This window comes from Canis lupus, chromosome 6, assembly GCF_003254725.2.
Source record: "Canis lupus dingo isolate Sandy chromosome 6, ASM325472v2, whole genome shotgun sequence".
NCBI classification, from domain to species: domain Eukaryota; kingdom Metazoa; phylum Chordata; class Mammalia; order Carnivora; family Canidae; genus Canis; species Canis lupus.
The window spans coordinates 18,736,750-18,757,162 of NC_064248.1; the positions used below are offsets into that span (position 1 = coordinate 18,736,750).

Below are 20,413 nucleotides of genomic sequence, written 5' to 3' on the forward strand. Positions count from 1 at the left end.
CTCCCTCACTCCAGCGTCCCAGCCAGTCTCTGGACTGTTCCTACTGCCTTGCGCCTCCACACCTTTGCACACGCCCTTCCCTCTTCCCACAATGCCCTTCCCCTGCTGGCAAGCTCTCTCGTTCTCCAAGACCCCATGGAAGCATAGTTGTGTTCTGGTGACCTTCCTTGAGGCTGGCACCCTCGGATGGAAGGTCTCGCTCTTGTCTTGCCTCCCAGTGATGAACTCTTGTCATGTCTGCGTCAGAGTGTACAGACTGTGAGCAGGGCAGGGACCAGATCTTCGTCTTCTCCACAGCAGGACCTGCTCTAGTCTGGCCCAGAAGATGCAGCTGTGCAGGGTTGAATGCATGTCTGGCAGGGGGAGGGGAGAGAAGGGGGGCTTCCTGTCCCCTGCCCACCCTCACTGTGGCACCTCTCTCCTCGTCTCTTGGCAGCCTGGCGTGGGGCTCCTTTACCTGCTGCATGGCAGCCTCTGTCACCACACTCAACTCCTACACCAAGACGGTCATTGAGTTCCGGCACAAGCGCAAGGTCTTTGAGCAGGGCTACCGGGAGGAGCCGACCTTCATACACCCTGAGGCCATCAGGTACTTCCGGGAGAGGTCAGTGCACATGGGGTCACCTCTGGCCACCATTGGGAATCCAGACCCCGGGGTTTGGCCTCAGTGGCCACAGGGCTCTAGTCAAAAACTAGAGTGAATGACCTCACAGAAGCATAGTAGGGGGTAGTGGGGTAGAAGGGACAGGCTGGGGGAGGCAGAGTTTGGACCCCACTGTGTTGGAATTTCTGGGACATTTTGATATTTTATGAGACGTGAGGTTGCCTTGTGATCAGAGCCCAAGAACCCAAGAAGAAGAGAACTGAGTCTGGGTGTTTGCTATTTAGCCTCATGCTTCTTAGGGGCATATACAGAGAATGAACTGTGGTCTCCTTCTTGGGCTCTGTCACAGCATTGAGTGAAAAGAGGACCCAGCAGTGGGATTGTTGATGACAAGTGGAAGAGTCCCTCAAGATCAGGGACTACATCTGATCACTTGAGTCCTCAGAGTCTAGCTGGGAATAGAAGTGCCAATAAATTGTGTGTGTATGAATGGGTGGATGGATGGTTGGGTGTATGTATGTATAGTTGGGTGGGTGAATGGATGGGTGGATAGTTGGATAGATGGATGGATGAATGGGTGGATGGGTATATGTACATATATACGGTTGGGTTGGGGGGTGGATGGATGGATGGTTGGGTGGGTGGATGGTTGGGTAGATGGTTGGATGGTTAGGTGGAAAGATAGATGAATGAATGCATTTGTGGATGCATGGATGGATGGTGGATAATGGACAAATGGAAGGACAGACAGGCACATAGTTAGCATATTTCCTGGGACCACCTCCTAAGCAAACTACCCATACCCAAATTCTTATCACAGGGTATGCTTCTAGGGGAGCTGACTGGATATGCAATGATGCCTTTTAATGGCAGAGAATAGAAAGGTTGTCAGGACTGATGACAAGAATCTGAGGAGGAAAAGGGGAAGGATGCTGCGGAGCTGGGTAGCATTGAGGACCTGGACTCTGTGGGGCAGTGGAAAGGTTTCAAGCTGAGGAGTCACATGATGGAGGCCACACAGGAACCTCTCTGACTGCTACACACCCTGTCATCTGTCCTGTGCCATGTAGGTCTCCTTTCTGTCCCTTGAACACCGCAAGCTCAACCCCTCTTGGGGCCCTGGCCCTTGCTGTGCTCTTGCCAGCAGCACTCACTCAGGTCTCAGCTTGAACATCATCAGCTTGGAGAGGACTTCCTTAATCACTCGGTCTCAGTTGGTCCCACGCACTCTGTCCTAGTCACTGTTTTTTCGGAGCGCCTACACAACCTGACCTTATTCTGTTTATCTGTTTGATAGTTTGTAGGCTGTGAGCGCTGTGATAGACTTGGCTTCGCTGTCTTGCTCCCCGCTGTATTCTGAGCGCCTACATCTAGGCCAGGCACCAAGTGGGTGCTTTTTTATTTTTCTTTGCGTAACCAGCTCAGTCCTTCTCTCTGGAGACCTCAGGCCTGGCTGTCTCATGTCCTTTCAGCTCAAACTTCATCATCATTGGGCAAATTCAGCTTCACAGCACCCCCATGCCAGAGTCCCAGGTCAGGTGTCCAGTCTGGGGACCAGGCAGCTGTGGCCAGGGAGTTCAGGCAAACAGGGTGCCCATGGCTGTGGACAGAGCGTGCTCTCTGGGCAGGTGGCAGTGACCAGCATAGGACGGGACCTGCAGTAGGCACTCAGGAAACATTTATAGGAGCCGTATAGACAGCTTGATGTCTAAAACCGCCCCTGAACACTGTGTCCTCAGCCATCCGCTCGGCTGCAAGAGAGCCTGAGGCAGCCACGGGCAACCTTGTTTTGCTGAGGCAGAAAACAGGACCTCATAGTTCTCCATCAGCGAGAAGTTGCTGTTTTCTGGGGCCCTGGTTGAAACTGTCCCTATCAGCTCAGGCCCCAGCCATGTGGGGGCAGACGAACGGTTCCCAGCATATGTGCAGCATATCACTTTACACGTTCATAACTTGAACATTATGCAGAGGTTCATCAAATTTTATTTCCCTTCCTCTCTGAGGAGAGCATTTCAGCTTAGCTGGGCTGTTCTAATTTCTTTTTTTTTTTTTTTTTTGTGCCTTCCCTACAAAGAGCTCAGAGTGCATGGATCTCTTTCTGCCCAGGTTTGCAAGTGGCCCAGCAGCAAGCAGCAGGGCTCAAATTCTGCAGTGGCCAGTGTCCTCAAAACTGCAGCCATGGACACCAGGGGAGAGATCTGAGGGGCCCACCTGCCTATACCCCCTACTCCTTGAGGGGTGGGATGTGCCCTGGAAGGAGCAGGGGTTTGGGGGGGCCTAACTCAGAGTGCGTGGGTGTTCCAGGCCTGTCACTTCACTGTTGTGTGATTTGGGGCAAGGCTCTGTCTGGGCCAGTGTCCTCTGACCCCCAGAGGGAGAGCCCAGAGCCACCAGCATCCTGGGAAGTCACACTTTGAAAACCCAGGTAACATCCTGGGCACGGTACTGCATTTTGTGTCAGTGAGTCTGTTTCTTCTGATGCTGATGTGAAATATCAAGCTCGGTAATGATTAGGTGATTAGCTTAGGAGACGGCATTTTGAGATCTTAGGAATCTAGTAACTGTATTACTAACCACAGCAGGCATATGGTGCTTGCCCCGTGCCAAGTACTCTTCTTGGGTCCCCGTTTCATAGATGAGAAACCAAGGCACAGAGAGGTAAAGTAAATTGCCTAAAGTCCCACAGCCGGTAAATGCCAGAGTTGGGATTGAAGCGGGCCACAATCAGTGTCGTGACATGTGGGCTCTCAGGACTGGTCAGCAGCCTCTCTGCCTGGCATGGAGGTGGGAGCCGGGCTTGCATGGGTGAGTGAGGGGAGTCTGTGGGACTGTTGCAGTGTGAGGGCGGGTGTGGTGCCCTGGGAGAGGGTGCAGGGCCTCCCCACCGGCCCTGCCGTTCCTGTCCCTGGAATTGTGGGTCTCACTTCATCCAGGCCTGCCCACTGTGCTCCTGACTGAGGACAAGGTGCCGCCCTGCCCTGCGGGGGCTGATGCAGCAGGAAGGGACTAGTCTGTCACCAACCCCCCACCCCCCTCCTGTTGCAAGTCTCAGGACAAGTTGGGCAGATTCTGAAGTCTTCAGGGGTTTTGCAATTCAGGTGTGCGTGTGTGTGCCCGCACGTGTGTGCATGGGAAGGGGCCACTGTGCATGCGTGTGGAGCGGGGCCGGGGAGCCTCCCCCTGACTCTGAGCAGGCTTGCCAGGTCTGAGAAACGTCTGGAATTAAGCGCTCCCAGTCACCCTGCTTGCTGTCCCCGCAGAGGGCATCTTAATGGGGCCTCCTGAGGGGAGGGTCAGAAGCTGCTGAATGAAAGGTAAATATTTGCAGACCTGGCTTTCTTGCATGCTTAATGTTGGGATCTGCTTTAACATCTTGTGGAGAAAAGCCAGACTTGTTGGATTGGACTCTAGCAGGAATTGAGCTGCACGGAACAGACATGCCGCCTCCCTGGGGAAGGCCACAGGGGTGGGAGAGCCAAAGTCCCCGAGCTTCCAGGGAGGACTGCCTTGCTCCCCTGGTGGCAATCAGATCACCCGCCCTCACCTTGTGCTCTCAGCAGTGGAGTGTCCTACTCCCTGAACTGGATTTACCTATTAACCCCTTTCCTGCCTTGTTTGTGTCTGCCTCCTTCCCACGTGCACGTGTGCACACCATGCACGCCGCCAGAGAAAGCAGGGAGTGGTCTTTCTGGTTTCCACTGGGTCCTGGCACCTGCAGCCTCAGGGGCTCAATAAGTCATGTTACTAACTATCCATAAAAATTACATCGTTCCTCACCATGCAGAGCTGTACGGTGCTTCCCGTCACGCACCCGGTGTTCCTGGGTCTGGCCTGCGTGCACTCATTTAACCCTGGATGCGCTCATTAACAAGTGGACCAGGGTTGAAATTAACTCCCCGGTTTACTAGCTGTGGGTCCCCAGGTAGGTCACGTCCTCTCTTAGAGCCTCAGCTTTCCTGCCTGGAAAATGGACTGGCACCCTTCCTTGCGGTTTCGTTTTGAGGATTACATGAGACAATGCAGTGAGGTTTTGGTTGTAAAACTGGGGAGGGGGGCCTCCCTTTCCCTACCTGCACCCCTGCCAGAAACCTCCCTCTGTATAGCGCAAGGAGGACATGCTCCCTGCCTGAGAAAGGGGCACAGCAGGTGCTGTAAGCTGGCAGCCCTCGGAGAATCCTGCTGAAAGATGTGCTCTGTTTGGTGGTTTAAAAATATTTAAATTTTGGCTGAGTTTTAAAAATCAGGAGATTTTGTGTTAAAACGTCAAGATTTTTGCTTCTCATGGGAAAGCTGCAGGTCTGGCCCCCCTGTGCCCCTGCTCTGGCACGGTGTCAGTGGGCTAGAGGAGGAGATCTGCCTTGGGAGTCCCCCAGGCTCACTAGAGGAGGAGCATCTGCCTTGGGAGTCCCCCAGGCTCGCCTGTCACCTGTCGTACCCCTGGCTCGGGGTCCATTGAGCACAGCAAAACAGTGCAGCCATGGGGTCTCCTGGAGGTGACAGCAGGCGGAGGGCCCAGGCCCACCCCAGGGCAGCTGGCGGATAAAAGGGCTTTCAGAGATGAGACCCTTGAGCCAAGTTTTTAGAGACACGTGCCTTGCTCGCCAGCCAGATGGGCAGCGGGTGAGAGAAGGCGTTCTCAGGCCCAGGCAACAGCACGAGCAGAGGCCAGGAGGGGGATCACACAAGTGTATTTAGGAAAATCTGAGCAGTTTGGGTGATTTATTAGCGGAAGTTGGACCTGGGTCTCTGCTCTCTCTCTTCCTCCCACAGCGTTGGGGGTGGGGGCTGGTGGCCCCAGAGAATTTAATATTACCAGCATGAGACCGTGGATTAGGAGCCCTCCCCCCGCCTCCTTCCTGGGTGGCACACAGCCTTCCCTAGGCCCCGAGGCCGACCCTGAGCACAGACCTGAATGATGGGCACAGACCTGAATGACTCCTACACCATTGAGGGCCTGAGCCCCCTCTTTATCCATCTCCCTGCCTGGTGCAGAGGGGGGCTCTCTGCTGTCTGCTCCCTCCCATCTGTTGTAGGGAAACTCTTGGAAGGGCTGTCTCCACTTTGTTACCTCTCTGTCACTGTCTACCATCCCCCCCCACACACACACTGCCCCAAACAGCTCCCAGGGGCCCTGACACTCTGCACACACACCGTCCTCCCTCAGCCCCAACAGCCACTCCTCTCCTCCCCCATTCTGTTAAATGGCCATGCTCCCGGGGCCCTTTCTGGGCCCTCTTCTGTCCCCATTTGACATGAGTCTCAGTGGCCACATGTGTGCCAGGACTCCCACATCCTCGTCCACCCCTGACAGCCTGGCTCCATATCCATCTGCCTCATTATCGCCTCTGCTTTACATTCTCAGAGTCACCAAAAATCAGCATGGCCAGGACTGACTCATGATGGTCTCCACCAAAGCCAGTCCCTTCGCTTTGTCTCTCTGTCCCCCTGTGGTCCTGCGCCCCTGGGAGCCCTACGTGGTGTTCATGCATCTGGCCTCACCCCTCCCATCTGTGCCCCCCCAGCAGGATACCCCTTCACTGTGCCACCTCTTTCCCCAGCTTCCTGCCTAAAATGTCTCAGTGATTTCCCATGGCTCTGGGACAGCTTCTCACCATCACCTATGCGGCCCCGCCACCGCCTAGCCTCACTGAGGGCCCTGGTCCCCTTCCCCTACACACAGCACCCCCTGGACCCTCATGGTTCCCCAGTCGGGTGGTTCTGCCTGCGTGCAGCTGCTGGACCGCTGGCCTCTCTGCCTGGGGTGTCCCCTGCTCTGCCTTGTTGACGGTCAGCCCTCAGCTGGTGCCTGCAGCATTGACCCTGAGGCAGACAAATACCTCTCCGTCAAGTAACTGCCCCGTGAACCATCCCCCAGACACTCAGCTCTAACCCTGCAGTTACTCGGCAAGGCCCATGGGACAGGGACCCATGTCCACTCCCCTATTTCGTTCCTCACGAGAGTGACTGAGATGAAGAGCAGAGAAGAAAGCCTCTTGCAAGGAGCTTCTTGGCAGGTCACTGGCCAGTCATTTAGGCCAAGTGACCTATGCCCTCTGGGAGCTGCCAGTGGGCTTGCCTGTGTGACCTGTTGCCCACCGTTTCCCTAGCCAAGCTGAGAAGCACCACGCCTCGGCGTACTCACCTTCTTGTATTAGGCCGAGGAAAGTGCTTTTGAGATAAACCAAGTCTCGAGCCCCCGAGAGGCTGCAGAGGGTGGGGCGGGGGTGCCACGTGTGCTAATGATTATTTCGTTTTCTAAGTCGCAATTTCCCACCCGTGCAGTTCTATCTCAAAGTGCTCACATCTAGAGGTGTCGGTTAAAAACCGAGTGTTGGAGAAATGAGAGAGAAAGCTCAACTGCACATGGCAGTCAGGAAAGGCGTTGACAACGTGGATGGGTATTGTTCTTCGCTGTTATTTTCCCCAAATGTTTCCAATCGTGGTGTATTACTCATAAGATGGGAAGAGCAAAAAACAAAAGAAAGAAAAAAGAAAGGAAGAAAGAAACAAAGAAACAAAGGAAGAAACAAAGAAACAAAAAGCATCTTTAAAAAAAAAAAAAACCCATTCATTTCCCCCTGTCCTGGAATGGCGCTTTTGATATGAGGTTCCAGAATCTTAATTTCCTACTTAGAGCCATCGATTCGCCAACATTCCTTTTAATTCCAGCCTGTATTCCGTTGCAAATGGATCATTTCGGAATCCCTGTGTCCTTTGTCCTCTGCGACTGTCCCCTAGATGTGGAGCCTCTGAGACGTGTTCGGTCACAGCACCCCCTGGCCCGCCTTTATCCGCTTTCGCGGCCCGCGTATCCCTTCTCAGCGCCGCCCGCGCCCGTCCCCACTCCGCGCGGGTCCCCTGGAATCGCCGTGTGTTCTGCAGAGGAGCGCGGCCCCCAGCAATGAGAGCTGACCCCGCGGAGACGCAGGCCCTCGGCTGCTCCGTGACCAGACGGCAGCCAGCGCGGCGTGCGGGGAAAGCTGAGCGCACAGATGGGCTGTGGAGTGCAGAGCGATCAGAGGGAAGCAGGAGAACATCTGGAAGGAACGGCCGCTCCCTGAACTCCCCCATTTTCTCCTAAATACCAGCCAGCTGGAGGGGACGTGAAAAGTGGGGGGGAGTTGGCCAGAGGGCCTCCGGCCACCATGGTGTTGCCTACGTGTAGCTGGGACCGTAGAGGGGGACACGGGAGGCCTGGGTCCACTGGGTCACAGCCTAGGACACGAGGACGACGCGGCCAAAGCTTAGAGGAGCCCCACGCGTGCCCGAAGCCGAGGGTCCAGCGTCTGGCTCCCCAGTGCGATCCTGGGAACCGGTTAGAATGCACTCTCAGGCCCTGCCCCAGATCTGCTGAAGCAGACCGGCCGCTTGGGGGACTTCGGGGCACTGCCCAGCTCAGGAAAGGTCAGGTCGGAGCAGATGCAGTCCCGCTGCGGCTTGGGGAGATGGACATGCCCAGTGGATCAAGGAAGGCCCTACCCGCCAGCACCCCTCAGAGTGTGGCCTCCCCCACCCAGGGCCCGTTTGCAAACATCCACAGTGACGTGAGGACAGGAGTTGAAGTAGAAGTTTGGAAGCTCTCAGATGGCTGAGCTTGCTGGGACACCCAAGCTTGCTTTCCTATGTGGTTTTTTCCATTTCCTCTTCCAGTAACTCATTTTTATTATATTTTGCTTTTTAAAAATATTTTATTTATTTATTCATGAGCAACACACACAGAGAGAGAGAGAGAGAGAGAGAGGCAGAGACACAGGCAGAGGCAGAAGCAGGCTCCATGCAGGGAGCCCAACGTGGGACTCGATCCTGGGACCCCAAGATCACACCCTGAGCCAAAGGCAGATGCTCAACCACTGAGCCACCCAGGCATCCCTTTATTGTATTTTACTTAAAAAAAAAAAATTAGTCCAAGGTAGATTGGAAATTAAGGGGGGAAACCTAAGTCCTTTGTCAGACAGGTTGAGGAGCATGCACAGCCCAGACTGCCAGTACATACTAGGAAGTGACTGGAAGTTTGGAAAACAGAAGCCAGCCTGTGGCCATGAGAGAGGGGCTGGCTTTGAGGATGATACCCGCAGGACCACGGGAACGGAGAACATTCTGGAAGGGCTGTGCTGGGGAGGCCCTGGGGCTGCTTTCACAGCAGAAAGAAGATCTGATGGAGCCCCTGGCTGTGCTGACGTGACCCGCGGTGGCCACGTTTGGCCCTGGAATCAGGCGGGCAGGTATTGGGGGGCCTCCTGAGGAGACAGGGCAGTGGTTCTGGGCCACCTTCAAGCCCTCAGAGCCTCTCTGCTTCCGTCACTTCCCTCCATCCATCTCTTCTCTCAAAAAAGAACCAATAGCCAGTCTCAGCTGGAATGGAAGTTTGGGTCACTGGGTGGTGGCTGTTACCGTGCAGTCACACCAGACACAGCTGTTTGCACATCTGCTGGCAGTTCTGAGGGCCGGAACTGGATGGTCCCCACTTCCCTCCAGGACCTCACGACGCAGGCAGGTGTAGCCCGGGCGGGTGTGCCTGCGAGTCCCCTGGGGGCCGGGGAATCTGCAGGACGCAGTGGAGGACACTCCAGGTACAGGGACCGTAAGGCTGAGTTCAGACCGCAGCCCGGCGCTAGCTGCAGCCAGCCTGTGTTGGCTCGGGGGAGGTGGGGGGGAGCAGCGTGCGGCTCCTCGGTCAGTGACGTCACACTCTCACCTTCACATCAGCCAAGGGGCGTACGCACGGAGGCCGCAAAGGCCGGCTCTTGCCTTCTGTTGGAGGGCCAGCCATTCACCTTCACCAGAACCACACCGCTCAGCTTGGGACAAGTCCCGGGGCTACCTCAGCCTTGGTGTTCCCATATGTAAAGTGGGGATGATGGTACTGATGGCAGCAGGAGCCTTGGTTGGGGTACAGGGTCTGAACAGGTGCAAAAGGACCCCAAATGGTGAGGATTAGGACGATTTATACAAGTGTATTTTGCTCTCACTTGAAAGTCAGAGCAGATACCGCAGTTCCTCATTCTCACCCAGGCTTATCCTCCTCGCTGGGCACCAGCCGAGCTTCTGCGTGGACTCTCCTTGTCCCCAGTTGGGGAAGACTGTCTCTCCTAGGAGCGAAGGCTGCGTGTGACCCGCTGCGGGTGCGCCCTGCCCTGAATCCAGAGGTGTTCAATGCCTTGAAGCCCTTTCTCTGCTTCTTCCAAAACACCCCCTTTCCCCGAGGTAGCACATGGCTCAGGTCTAACAGTCAGAGTGGCAGAAAGGGTGTGTGTGTGTGTGTGTGTGTGGCTTTTGGGGGGGGCGAGGGGATGGGAACTGGTGAACATGCTAAAACACTATCCTTCCACATCAGAAACTGTATGGGGTGGAGTCACAGGGGGACAGACCATAACGCCCCCCCCCCCCCCGGAGATAAGGCTGATGATGACCATAGTAATAATGACGTGATGAGAACTCCACAGACACATTGAACTTCCCACGGACTCATTCATTTAATCCTATAACCAGGGCAGCCCGGGTGGCTCAGTGGCTTAGCGCCGCCTTCAGCCCAGGGCATGATCCTCGAGACCAGGGATCGAGTCCCACGTTGGGCTTCCTGCATGGAGCCTGCTTCTCCCTCTGCCTGTGTCTCTGCCTCTCTCTCTCTCTCTCATGAATAAATAAATAAAATCTTAAAAAAAAGAAAATCCTATAGCCACCCCGAGAGGCAGGCGCGATATTACGCCTGTTGATCAGAGGAGGAAATCAGGCTTGCAGGTGACCAGGACGTGGTTAGACTCAAGCAGCTTTCAGAGGAGATGCCCGACAGCCGCAGAGGGAAGCACAGAGCGGGTTCACGGAGGACAGAGGTGCTCGCTGCCCACCTGCCGCCCCTGCTGAGCACTGCATGCATCCCGGCGCCACCGCCCATTTACCCTTCAAGGCACGCACTTAGAGTTGTGGGTACTTTCTTGCACCACCGTTAAAAAAAAAAAACAAAAAACAAAAAACAAACAAACAAACAAAAAAACACCTGTCTTTAGAAAGCACATAATATTTCCTGCAGGAAATCACAGTTCAAATCAAATATAATTGTCACCCAGTGCCATTTGCCCTTGTTCCTTTTCTTTCCATGCAGAAAGAAAGGAACCCCATGCAGGCTACTCTCAGCCTCAGGCTGCCTTTACTCCTTCCTTCCCCCTCCCTCTGTGCTGACGTTCTTGGGGGTGCCTGGTGCCAAGCACCGGGCTCGACCCTGAGGTCTCCAAGGGCAGAGCGAGATAAACTCTGTCCTCTTCCCTCAGACTTCAAAACGTACCAGGGAAGATCGACAAGCGAATTTAGAAGTAGTGGTGGTTAACCTGCTAGGAGCCCTCGCTCTGTGCCAGGTACCGGCACTGGTGTTCACAACCATCGGCGGGGCAGTGGTGCTGGTCTTCACCGTCATGCTTACCATCCTGTGCCGTTGCCACAGAGAAACCTCTAGATCGTGGGATTCTGAGCAGTCGGGTGAGCTGCACAAGACAGGTCTTTCCAGAATGGCCACACGGTGCAGCAGAAGGACGGGCCGACCAGTGTGGGTCCAGCCCCCAACCTGAGAAGTGAGCAGGTCAGGTGGCCTCCAGCAGGCTGCCGGTCCCCGAAGCCCCTGCTGGTCCTGACAGGTGGCTCTCAGCCCTGGCTGCACTCCCCAGGTCACTTCAGCCGGCCTCCCAAGTTGAGACCCACTGTTAAGACCAGGGATTTACATGCTGTCTCCCAAAAAACAAATCTGGCTCACCACCTGCTGCGAATAAACGTCTAGTGAACACACCCGTTGGTTTGCACAGTGTCTGCGGCTGCTTGTGGACCACAAGGGCGGCTGAGTGGTCGGTGACAGAGAAGCCTCATGTCGTAACTACCCAGACCTTTCTGGGAGAAGTTTGCCAATACCTGTACCAGGCAGGTGTCCACCCTTCCAACCTGCTTAATTAACACTCTCTGGCCTAAAACTTAGCATAGTAAGTTATGATTATTTGTTTATGTGCATAACAGGCATGAGCTTCTGGAGGCAGAGGCCCCTCTGAGTCCTGCCCGTGGCCCCCAAGCCCACGCTCACTGATTGGCAGGTGTTCATTGATACGTTAACTATTGAGCTTTGGGCTTCTTGGCAACCAGGTCTCCGTGACCAGGGGTGGGGAGGGACCAGACCAAGGTGGGGCTGTTTCTCTCCTTAAACACCAGCTCCTTTGCTCACTGGCTCCCCTCCCCAGAGCTCAGACTCCCAACAGAGCCCAAGGAGGAGCCCAGCATGAGGCCGAGAGGAGGGTGATTTCAGAAGATAAGAAGCCATGAGAACTGGGAGTCTTGGGTAGATCGATGAATCAGTTCAAAGTTAAGGCTGGGAGACACAGGAGGGTATGCAAAGCCCATATGGGACGGGCAGGGCAGGCATCCGTTGGTCCAGAGTCCCTGGGCATGGCCTGGGAGAGGGCGCTCTGGCACGAGGATGGGCTCCATTACCTGGTCCAGTCTCCATCCAGTGTTTGCCATTTCATGATGGGTGGAACCCTAGCCTTGATTACCTCTGGGGATGGGGAGCTCAGCAACTTGCCGGACATACAGGCAGCACTACTTGGAGGAATGTAAAACTGGACAACCCCCAAATGTCTGTCAGTAGCGGATTGAATATTAACTATTCTCTCACATGCAATACGAGGAAAAAGGGGAATGAGATGTGTCCTGACATAGAACGATGTGGAAAATTTGTGGGTAAGAAAAAAAAAAAAACAGGTTACAAAAGCATATTTAATTTGAGGCTGTATATGTTTTTTCAAAAGTTTGAATTCTGAAAAGATAAACACTAAACTCCTAGCAGTGATGATGCCACCACATGGAGGTGTCATTATAAGGAGACTTCTGATCTATGAGTGGGACATGTTTTTTGGGTTTTTTTGTCTTTTAATAACAAAGAGCTATCAGGAAAATAACAAAGATGTTTCTACTAAAAGATGCCCCCCCACAAAAGGACACCTTTCCTTGTGTGGAACCTTCCCACAGCATCAGCTTTCTACAGCACACTTGCCTTCTTACAGCTTCAGCCCTTGGGGCTTTGTTCTGCCATCTGGGACCACCCAGGCCACAGAAAATCTTGTACGAACAACCACCACCATGTTCAGAGTTTGCTCCCTGGGAAGCCTGCGCCTAGCCCCTGGGTGCAGGCAGCGTGGGCAACCTCGGGCGGCGTTACACCGCACTTGTTGCCTGACTGGTGTGCACACTGTCTTCCTACTGGACTGGATGCTCTCCGAGGGCAGAGCTGAGGTAGACATTCCATGGTGCACACGGCATCTGGAGTGAACTGCCCAGGGCAGCTCCTCTGGACATTCGTGCCGGATAAATGAATGAGCAATCCGAGGGGGGCGAAAGGCTCCGTGCATGAGTGTTTCCCTCCCTTCTCCTGGCAATGCCAGATGCCATTGCTTGCTTGTCATCCATCACCTTCCGCACGTCTCCTTCTCCAGCCCCACACTTCTGGACACAGCTGGGCAACTAGAAGTAAGACGTGATGGGAAGAATCAGAAAACAGGGGTGGGGCAGTTTCTTGGGCGAGGCCTGAGACTTCCCTCCATGAGAGAAGAGAGGGTATCAGTGCAAAGAAGAGGTGATGGAGGAACGCAGAGCAAGTAAAAGGCAAAGAGGAGGGCCGCCTGGGTGGCTCATTCGGTTAAGCATCTACCTTTGGCTCAGGTTATGACCCCAGGGTCCTGGGATGGAGCCCCGCATTGGGCTCCCTGCTCAGTGGGGAGTCTGCTTCTCTCCCTCTCCCTCTGCCCCTCCCCACCACTCACTCCCGCTCTCAAATAAATAAATAAAATCTTTTTAAAAAGGCAAAGAGGAATTGAAGAGATATAAAACCGTGCGGCCACAGATACAGAATTGGGAGTACTTCTGGTGTTGCTCAGCAGATATGATAATGATTGGAATCGTTTCTACTTCTGGGGACCAGATTCCAGATTGTGATCCTCTAAAGGTGATGCACACCTGGACCACGTGGAGCTCCGTGACTTATTCGGGTTACGAAGGGACGAGCTCTGTGTGGGAACATGGCCCCGCCCGTTCCCCGGGCCCCACCTGTGGTGGGGTGAGGGCGAGGGTCTAGGTCTGTGGCTGCCTCCACCCAGACCCTTGTCAGCCACTGCTCTGTGCTTGGCATCCCTGCCACACCGTTGCAGCCCCCTCAGGAGCTGTAGTCATCTTGAGACGCCAGAGGAGAAGGAAGCTGCACGTGTTGGTGGGAAGGAGCCACCTTCCAACCTTCCAACCTTCGGTGCCAGAAGTCAGAAGACGTGGCTTTATTTATATGTAGAAATGCCCTGAGGAAGTGTTTTCATTTAGTTAAGAAAAGTGACACAGTTATTAGGAGTCCGTTGCCCCCAAATCAGAGGATAGAGGTAAGCAAAAAGAAGGTTCCAGATTTAATCCCTCTATCCTCCTTATCTAGGGTCAGTTACCATTGGCCTTTTGGTATATATTCTGTCAAATAATCTTTTGTGCGTATCAGCGTATAATTTTTTTCATCAAACCATCATTTCTAATCTAGCACTTGCACGTAATGGAACCTCTTTTTCTGAGAACACGCAGGTTTGCATCCCTCTTCTGCCTCTAACTTCTTAGCTGTGTGACCCTCGGCTGGTCACGTTAGCTTTTGATGCTTCAGCTTCTCCATCAACAAAATGGAGATAATGGTGTCCATCTAACAGGGTTGTGGTAAAGCGCCCATGCGGTGGTGGTGGCGGCGGCGTGGGTGGCTTTGCACAGTGTTCCCAAAGGGAAAAAAGGCTGTATTTTTTTCTGGGTCCTGGGTCTGTGCCAGCTCAGCTTGCACCGTCTCACACAGGCTGTTGGGTCCTTTTCTTTCCAGGATCGAGAAGGGGGATGGGCACGAGGAGGACCTCCGCTTAGACTGTCGCCACGAGAGATACCCTGCCCGTAAGTGGCCTCGTCTGCAGGAGCCCGGGCCGTCCGAGGAGAGGGGAGCCTGGAGATGAGCCAGTCCAATCTCTCCCTGCGCCCCTGCTTGGTCCCACAGACACACTCTGCAGATGGGGAAACTGAGGCTGGCATCGTGGTGTAGCATGTCCTCTGCACACGGCAGCCTTGGTCCTCTCATGGCGGAGATGGGATGCTAAGCAAGTGAGGGGCCGTTGGGTGTTTCAGGGCAGCCCAGCGAGCCTCAGCTCGAGGCCAGGCTGGGCTGGGTGTTGGTCAGAAGAGGGAACAGCTCCCCAGTCCAACTCGCCAAGTCAGGGAGGTGACAGTGGACCACGTGTGTTTGGGCTGGGGAGGCTCCTGGCAGCCCAGAATGCATGGACTTCATAGGCCTCACTGTGGGGGACGCCCTAGACAGAATCGAGGGCACCGATTAGGAAAACAAATGCCTGGACCAGAAAGCAGAAGGGAGGTGAAAGGAGAGAGAGGGCCTTGCTCCAGCCAGAAAAGCAGCCGACATGAGGTTAAAGTTAAAACAGCAGCAGCTCAGCTCAGCCCGCACGAGGCCCCGCGTGCCCCCCGCACACCCCACGGCACCCCAGGCTCTTCTTGCCTGGTCTCCTGGCCTTGCCAGCCCCCAGCCCCGACAACTGGGACTATGAACCACACTTTGCAGGTGAGGAAATTTGGACTCAGAGAGGTGGAGTAGCTTGCCCAAGGTCACACAGCTCTGCTACTCGTGGCAGGGCAGTTCCAGCAGATTCTCTCTGCGCCCCACCCACATCTCTCAGACCTTTTAGGAAGGTCCTGTGCCTTCCAGGGGTCGGTATCTGCGTCCCCGGGAGTGGGCTTGCTCCAAGGCATGTGTTTTGCATGGTCCCCTGGACGGCTAGAGACCGGTGTGGCGGGCTTCACAGCCCTCCCTGGGCTGGCGGCCTCCCCATCTCTGCTGCTTTCCCTCCCTACACCCAGTTCCCTTGCACCTCCTGACATCTCCCCGACTCTCCAGCTCCTCCCTCAGGGTCGGCTCTGGGGATATCCGAACGGACACAGTGGAGACTTGAACTCAGGTCTGTTTAACCCCAAATCCCATGATCCCGGGAACTGACCAAGAAGTGGCTCAGCCCGGAGTGAGGGGCCTGGGAAGACAAGAGGAGAGGTCTGGTCTTCACTCTGGAGGAAGAGGCTCCTGTAGGAGGTGCCACCCCCGTGAGATGACCAAGACAAGAGTCACCCACCCGAGGAATGCGGGGTGGCATCGCAGGGGGTGCTGGGCTCACCCACTGATTGCAGGCCAGGTGTCTGTGCTGGGGTGAAGGCTTCCTGGAGGAGGGGTTCAGGACCCAGGGCATGGAGAAGGTGGGGGTGGAGAAATCCCTTAGGCTCGAGAAGCACGTAGTAGGGATAAAGACTGAGAACGCTGACGTGTTCAAGCACCGTCAGCTCCTGCTTGGGCCTGAGCCTCCCCACACTCCCTGCAGAATGGGCAGGCAACCTTACCAGTCCCTGAAGCCCAAGGATGAAGAAAGAGTTGGAGGGACCCAGTCTGGCTCTAAGAGCAAGCCCTGGAATTAATGAGGATGCCCAGGGTTGGGGGAACTGCAGACCTCCCTCCCCCAGAGCCCAGCCCCGTTCCCACGGCCCTCACCCCTGCCCTGGCACCCAGTCATCTGCCAAGCAGCATTCCTTCACGAAAGGAGCATCGGGTGCCCTCACATGCGGGTCAACGGCCTGCAGAGAGTCCATCTTCCATCCCCTTGAAGACCAGCCGTGAACCAGAGCAGACAGGCCTCCGCCTTGTGGGGCTCACAGCCTAGGGGGAGGGAGAAAGTAAGAAGTGGCTCAGAAACGAGACAGCCTCAGGTACCGTCAGGTGCTCAGAGGGAGCGTGTGGTGGAAGAGGGAATGGGGCAGGGTCCTGCAGAGCCACCTCTTGACTGGAGCCTGAAAAACTGAGAACCAGCCAGTAAAGGTCCTTCCAGGCGGAGCCTTGCAAACGCCAAGTCCCCAAAGCAGGAGCAGCCAGGACTGGAAGCCAGCGAGGCTGGAGCAAGGGGAGCAGTGGGAAGGCAGGAAGGCAGGAGATGGGGCTGCGGGGGCACAGGGGCAGGAGCGTGGGAGGGGGCTGGCCATTCTGAGCAGGGACGAGACCTACCCAGATTGTTCATCTGTGTCTGTGTGTCGATCTCTACCTTTAGTCTGTACTTGGGACTGTATCGGCTGTCTGTCTGTCCCGTATCTATCTCTCTATCCGGCCATAAGCGTCCCTGCGTCCATCTGTCTTGTGGGGAAGGGGTGGAGGGTGCGAGGCCAGAGGCCGGCCGGGCAGCTTAGGTGCAGGCGTAGCCATTCCCAGGAGAGGCGACGCGGCCTGACCTCCGGCGGTGAAGGTGAGAGCGGGTGCGCTCAAGAGCTCTCTGCTGGAAGATTCATCAGAATGTCTTCATTGGGTCTCCCAGAGCAGGTCCAGAGATAAGGACTCAGCAGCAAGCACCTGTCTGGGTGATCCCAGAAAACACAAGTAGAAGTGGGGGAGGCAGCCCCTGCAGGGAGATGGAGGCGAGTGCCCTGAACCCTGCTGAGGGGCCCGGGGCGGCCAGTGCAGAGCACACGTACCGGAGTTACCCGCATAGCCACGGCTGCAGCTCTGCTCGGGCCCTGAGGGTGGCCGGGCCACGGAGCGGTGCCTGCATCCCCCTGGGGCAGGTGGAGGTCAGCAGTCCGCTTGGCCGAGGGGGCACCCGTGGCATCTGCTTGTCTGCTCGGAGCAAGGGCGGGCGGCCAGGAGCCCAGGGGACAAAGCTTGCTCCAGCCGTCAAGGGCCTGGGGGCCCCGAGCACCCAGCATGGAGAGGACAGGCTGGTGGGGCTGCGGTGCTTTGTCCGGGTGATGTTGGACGGTGTCAGAGTTGGGAAGGGAGGTGGTTGAGGCTGAGGAGGTCCTCCAGGGAGCACGCTGCGGGTGGGGAGAGGCAGTGAAGCAGCCGATCCTAATGCACCGCCCTGGGACTGGGGGAAGGTGAGGACGGCACTGCCCAGGGCTGTCAGCGGCCCCCGGAGATTTGCCACCTCCCTGTGCCTCAGGAAGGAAGGGGCCTCAGATCCCACGGCACCTCTGCCAGGTGTGTCTTTTACCAGGTCGCCCAGCTGCCGGGGACAGCAGTCTTTCCCCCGGGGCCAGCAGAGGCGCTGGAGGCTTCCGTCAGCTGTCAGAGGAGTTGGCTTCGGTCACTTGAATTACCCTGCCATGGCTGCTCCTGTGGCCACAGGAAAGTCATTTATTCAATGCATCTTTTTTTTTTAAGATTTTATTTATTTATTCATGAGAGACACAGAGAGAGAGAGAGGCAGAGACACAGGCAGAGGGAGAAGCAGGCTCCATGCAGGGAACCCGATGCAAGACTCGATCCGGGGTCTCTAGGATCAGGCCCTGGACCGAAGGCGGTGCTAAATTTACCGCTGAGCCCCCCAGGGATCCCCTATTCAACACATCTTTATGAAAGATGCTTCTCTAGACTGGGCCTCTGCTGGATTCTGGAATACGGGGGTGAACCAGGCGTGTTCCTGGACGGGAGAGCTCCTGACTATGGCTGGATCGTGTGGCCAGAGCTGAAGTGGGGTCAGTGCAGGGGTCGGTGTGACAGCAGAGGCACGGTCCCTCATCGGGCTTGCGGTGAGTGCCAGGTGCCAGAGAGGGAGGAGATCTTTGGCCAGGGGTGATCCAGCTTGGTACAGTCCTACAGCGCTACAGATTCCTGGACTTGATTACAAAAATAGTCAACAAGAAAAACTCAGTCCCACCCCCTCAGGTCTGCTGCTATCTCGTCCTGGTGTGTGTTCTGAGGACTTTGCATTTATCCACTTACTTAGTCCTAAACACCGTCCCATTTTACAGGCAGGGAAAGTGAGGCAGAGCTGGGATTTGCACCCAGCCTCTCTGGCCCCAGAGCCCAAACCCTGGGCCACCAGTGTGAGCTGCCGCATGTCGGTGGGTGGCTCCCGTGCCGGGCACAGGCATCTACCAGTCGCCGGGCAGGGTCCAGGGCCTCCGGGCCCAGCCACACGTGGACTTGGTCCTCGCAGACCTCGTGGGCTAGGAAAGCAGCCTCCTCAGGCCACCTGGGGAAACAGCACCATCTCCAAAATGCAGCCTCTTAGCTGCTCGTGGGGTTTTGGCCAAGAAAATATTTTGGAAATGCCTGGTCGAGTTTTGCAATATTTCTGCACCGAACAGCTGCTCGGATTTCGTGGTGGGCTGACTATCGGGCAGGAGGAACGGGGGAGGAGGAATGTCAGCGAGCCCGCGTTATTAAAGGCTTACTGTGTGCGGGCCTCTGCTCAGCCGTTTGCAGCCCCAGGAAGGAGGGCTGATGACTTCTGTGGGGACGGAACGAGTGAGGTGTGGAAAGGCACCCTGACTTGCTGGGATCTCTGGTCCCCTGGGGGAGACAGCCCAGCTCGGGTGTCCATCTCCCTCCTTCCTCTGGGTACGAGGCCATTCCTGCTCTGGCTCCCAAACCCCCACCCTCAGCTCCTCTCACTCTCCCTTCTCTCATTCCAACCCAGCCCCCCCCCCCATCTTTTCTCTTTCTAGAACATCCAAAACATCCCCTCACAGGGCTTTGCATTTGCCACTCTCGCTGCCCGGAATGCTCTCCCTCTGTATCCTTGCATGGCTCACTTCGTCTCACCTTGAAGTCTCAGCCAGAAGACGGCTTGCTTGGAGAAGCTTACCCTGACTGCACCGGCTTCTCCCACTGTCCTCATTATCACTTTGTTTTCTTTCCTTCATGGCACCCGTCCCTTTCTGAAACTATTTTTTGTATTTACGTACTCAGTTTTTGTTTGGTGGCCTCCTCTGTTCTAGGAGAACAGGCCCCCTGTCTTGTTTTGTTTGCATCTGATCTGAGAGCCTAGAACAGTGTGTGGCACACAACAGGTGCTCAATTGCTGCCTCCCAAGTTTCTCCCACCATTTCCCACCAGAGCAGTCACTTTTCCGTAAATGCTTACATGAACTTGTGGTTATCTTAGTTGCCCCGGAAGTCGCTATTTTTTTTCCTTGGGCTACCGTGATATGGATTCTGCTACAATTTCTTTTTCCTGAGGAAAGAGTTTGCTTTTGAAACTTGCCTTTGGGCCTTTGCAGTGCCATCAGCTAGCTCGGGAGCACATCAGATGTGACATTTGATGGAGGTGATGCTGCCATCTGGTCCAGGTGTCTGCATCTTCCTTCTGGGGGCAACTGGGGCTTGCAGCTGATTGCAGCTGTCAAGTTCAATGCCCGAGACAAGCTTTTGATTTTGCCAGGTGTGTCTGTAAGGCCGGGCCGGGCTGGGCAAGAGGCTGTCACTTGCCGGGTGCAGAGGTGGCTTCTGGGAGCTCCGTCTGGATGGGTCTCTGCCGCTGCTGCCCTCAAAATAGCAGAGGGAATTTCAAGGAAGACTTCCCTGGGTCCAGAGCAGCTTGGCATTTTTATTAGATCAAAATCAGATCCAATATAGTACTGCTCAAGTCTGCTTCTTTTATTAAAATGGAAACAGACAATATTTCTGAAATAAATATCGATGCCAACTCGCTGAGCACCCAGGCGGGTATGTGGCTTGGAGACATCTGAGACCCGGGCCCTGGGGGCTGTGAGATCCAGGCCGATGCTCACATCTGAATCACCTGGGGGACTCCCTAAAATGCGGATTTCCAGGCCCCACCTCTGCGTTTCTTGCTCAAGAGGGCTGGGTGGGGCCTGGGAATCTGCATTCCTAATGGGTCCCGGTGATGCTGTTTCTGCTGCCCTGCAAACCGGCTTCTGAGCAGTACTCAGCCTCGAGCCAGCACCTGTCACTCTGAAGTTGCAGCCAGGAGCACGTCTGCATTTTGTC

General features: G+C 55.5%; 1 protein-coding gene across 4 annotated transcripts in view; it reads left to right on the forward strand.

Moving 5' to 3' along the window:
- The window catches only part of GSG1L (GSG1 like), a 202,376-nt gene that overhangs the window by 175,532 nt on the left and 6,431 nt on the right, over positions 1 to 20,413 (forward strand). For 2 of the 4 annotated variants that reach the window (XM_025415665.3, XM_025415668.3), the window contains 2 exons: positions 437 to 604; positions 14,469 to 14,536. In XM_025415665.3, coding sequence (XP_025271450.3) covers positions 437 to 604; positions 14,469 to 14,536 — 236 coding nt within the window. The remainder of the gene's footprint in view (positions 1 to 436; positions 605 to 14,468; positions 14,537 to 20,413) is intronic. The other 2 variants (XM_049111266.1, XM_049111267.1) reach the window with 2 other exon arrangements.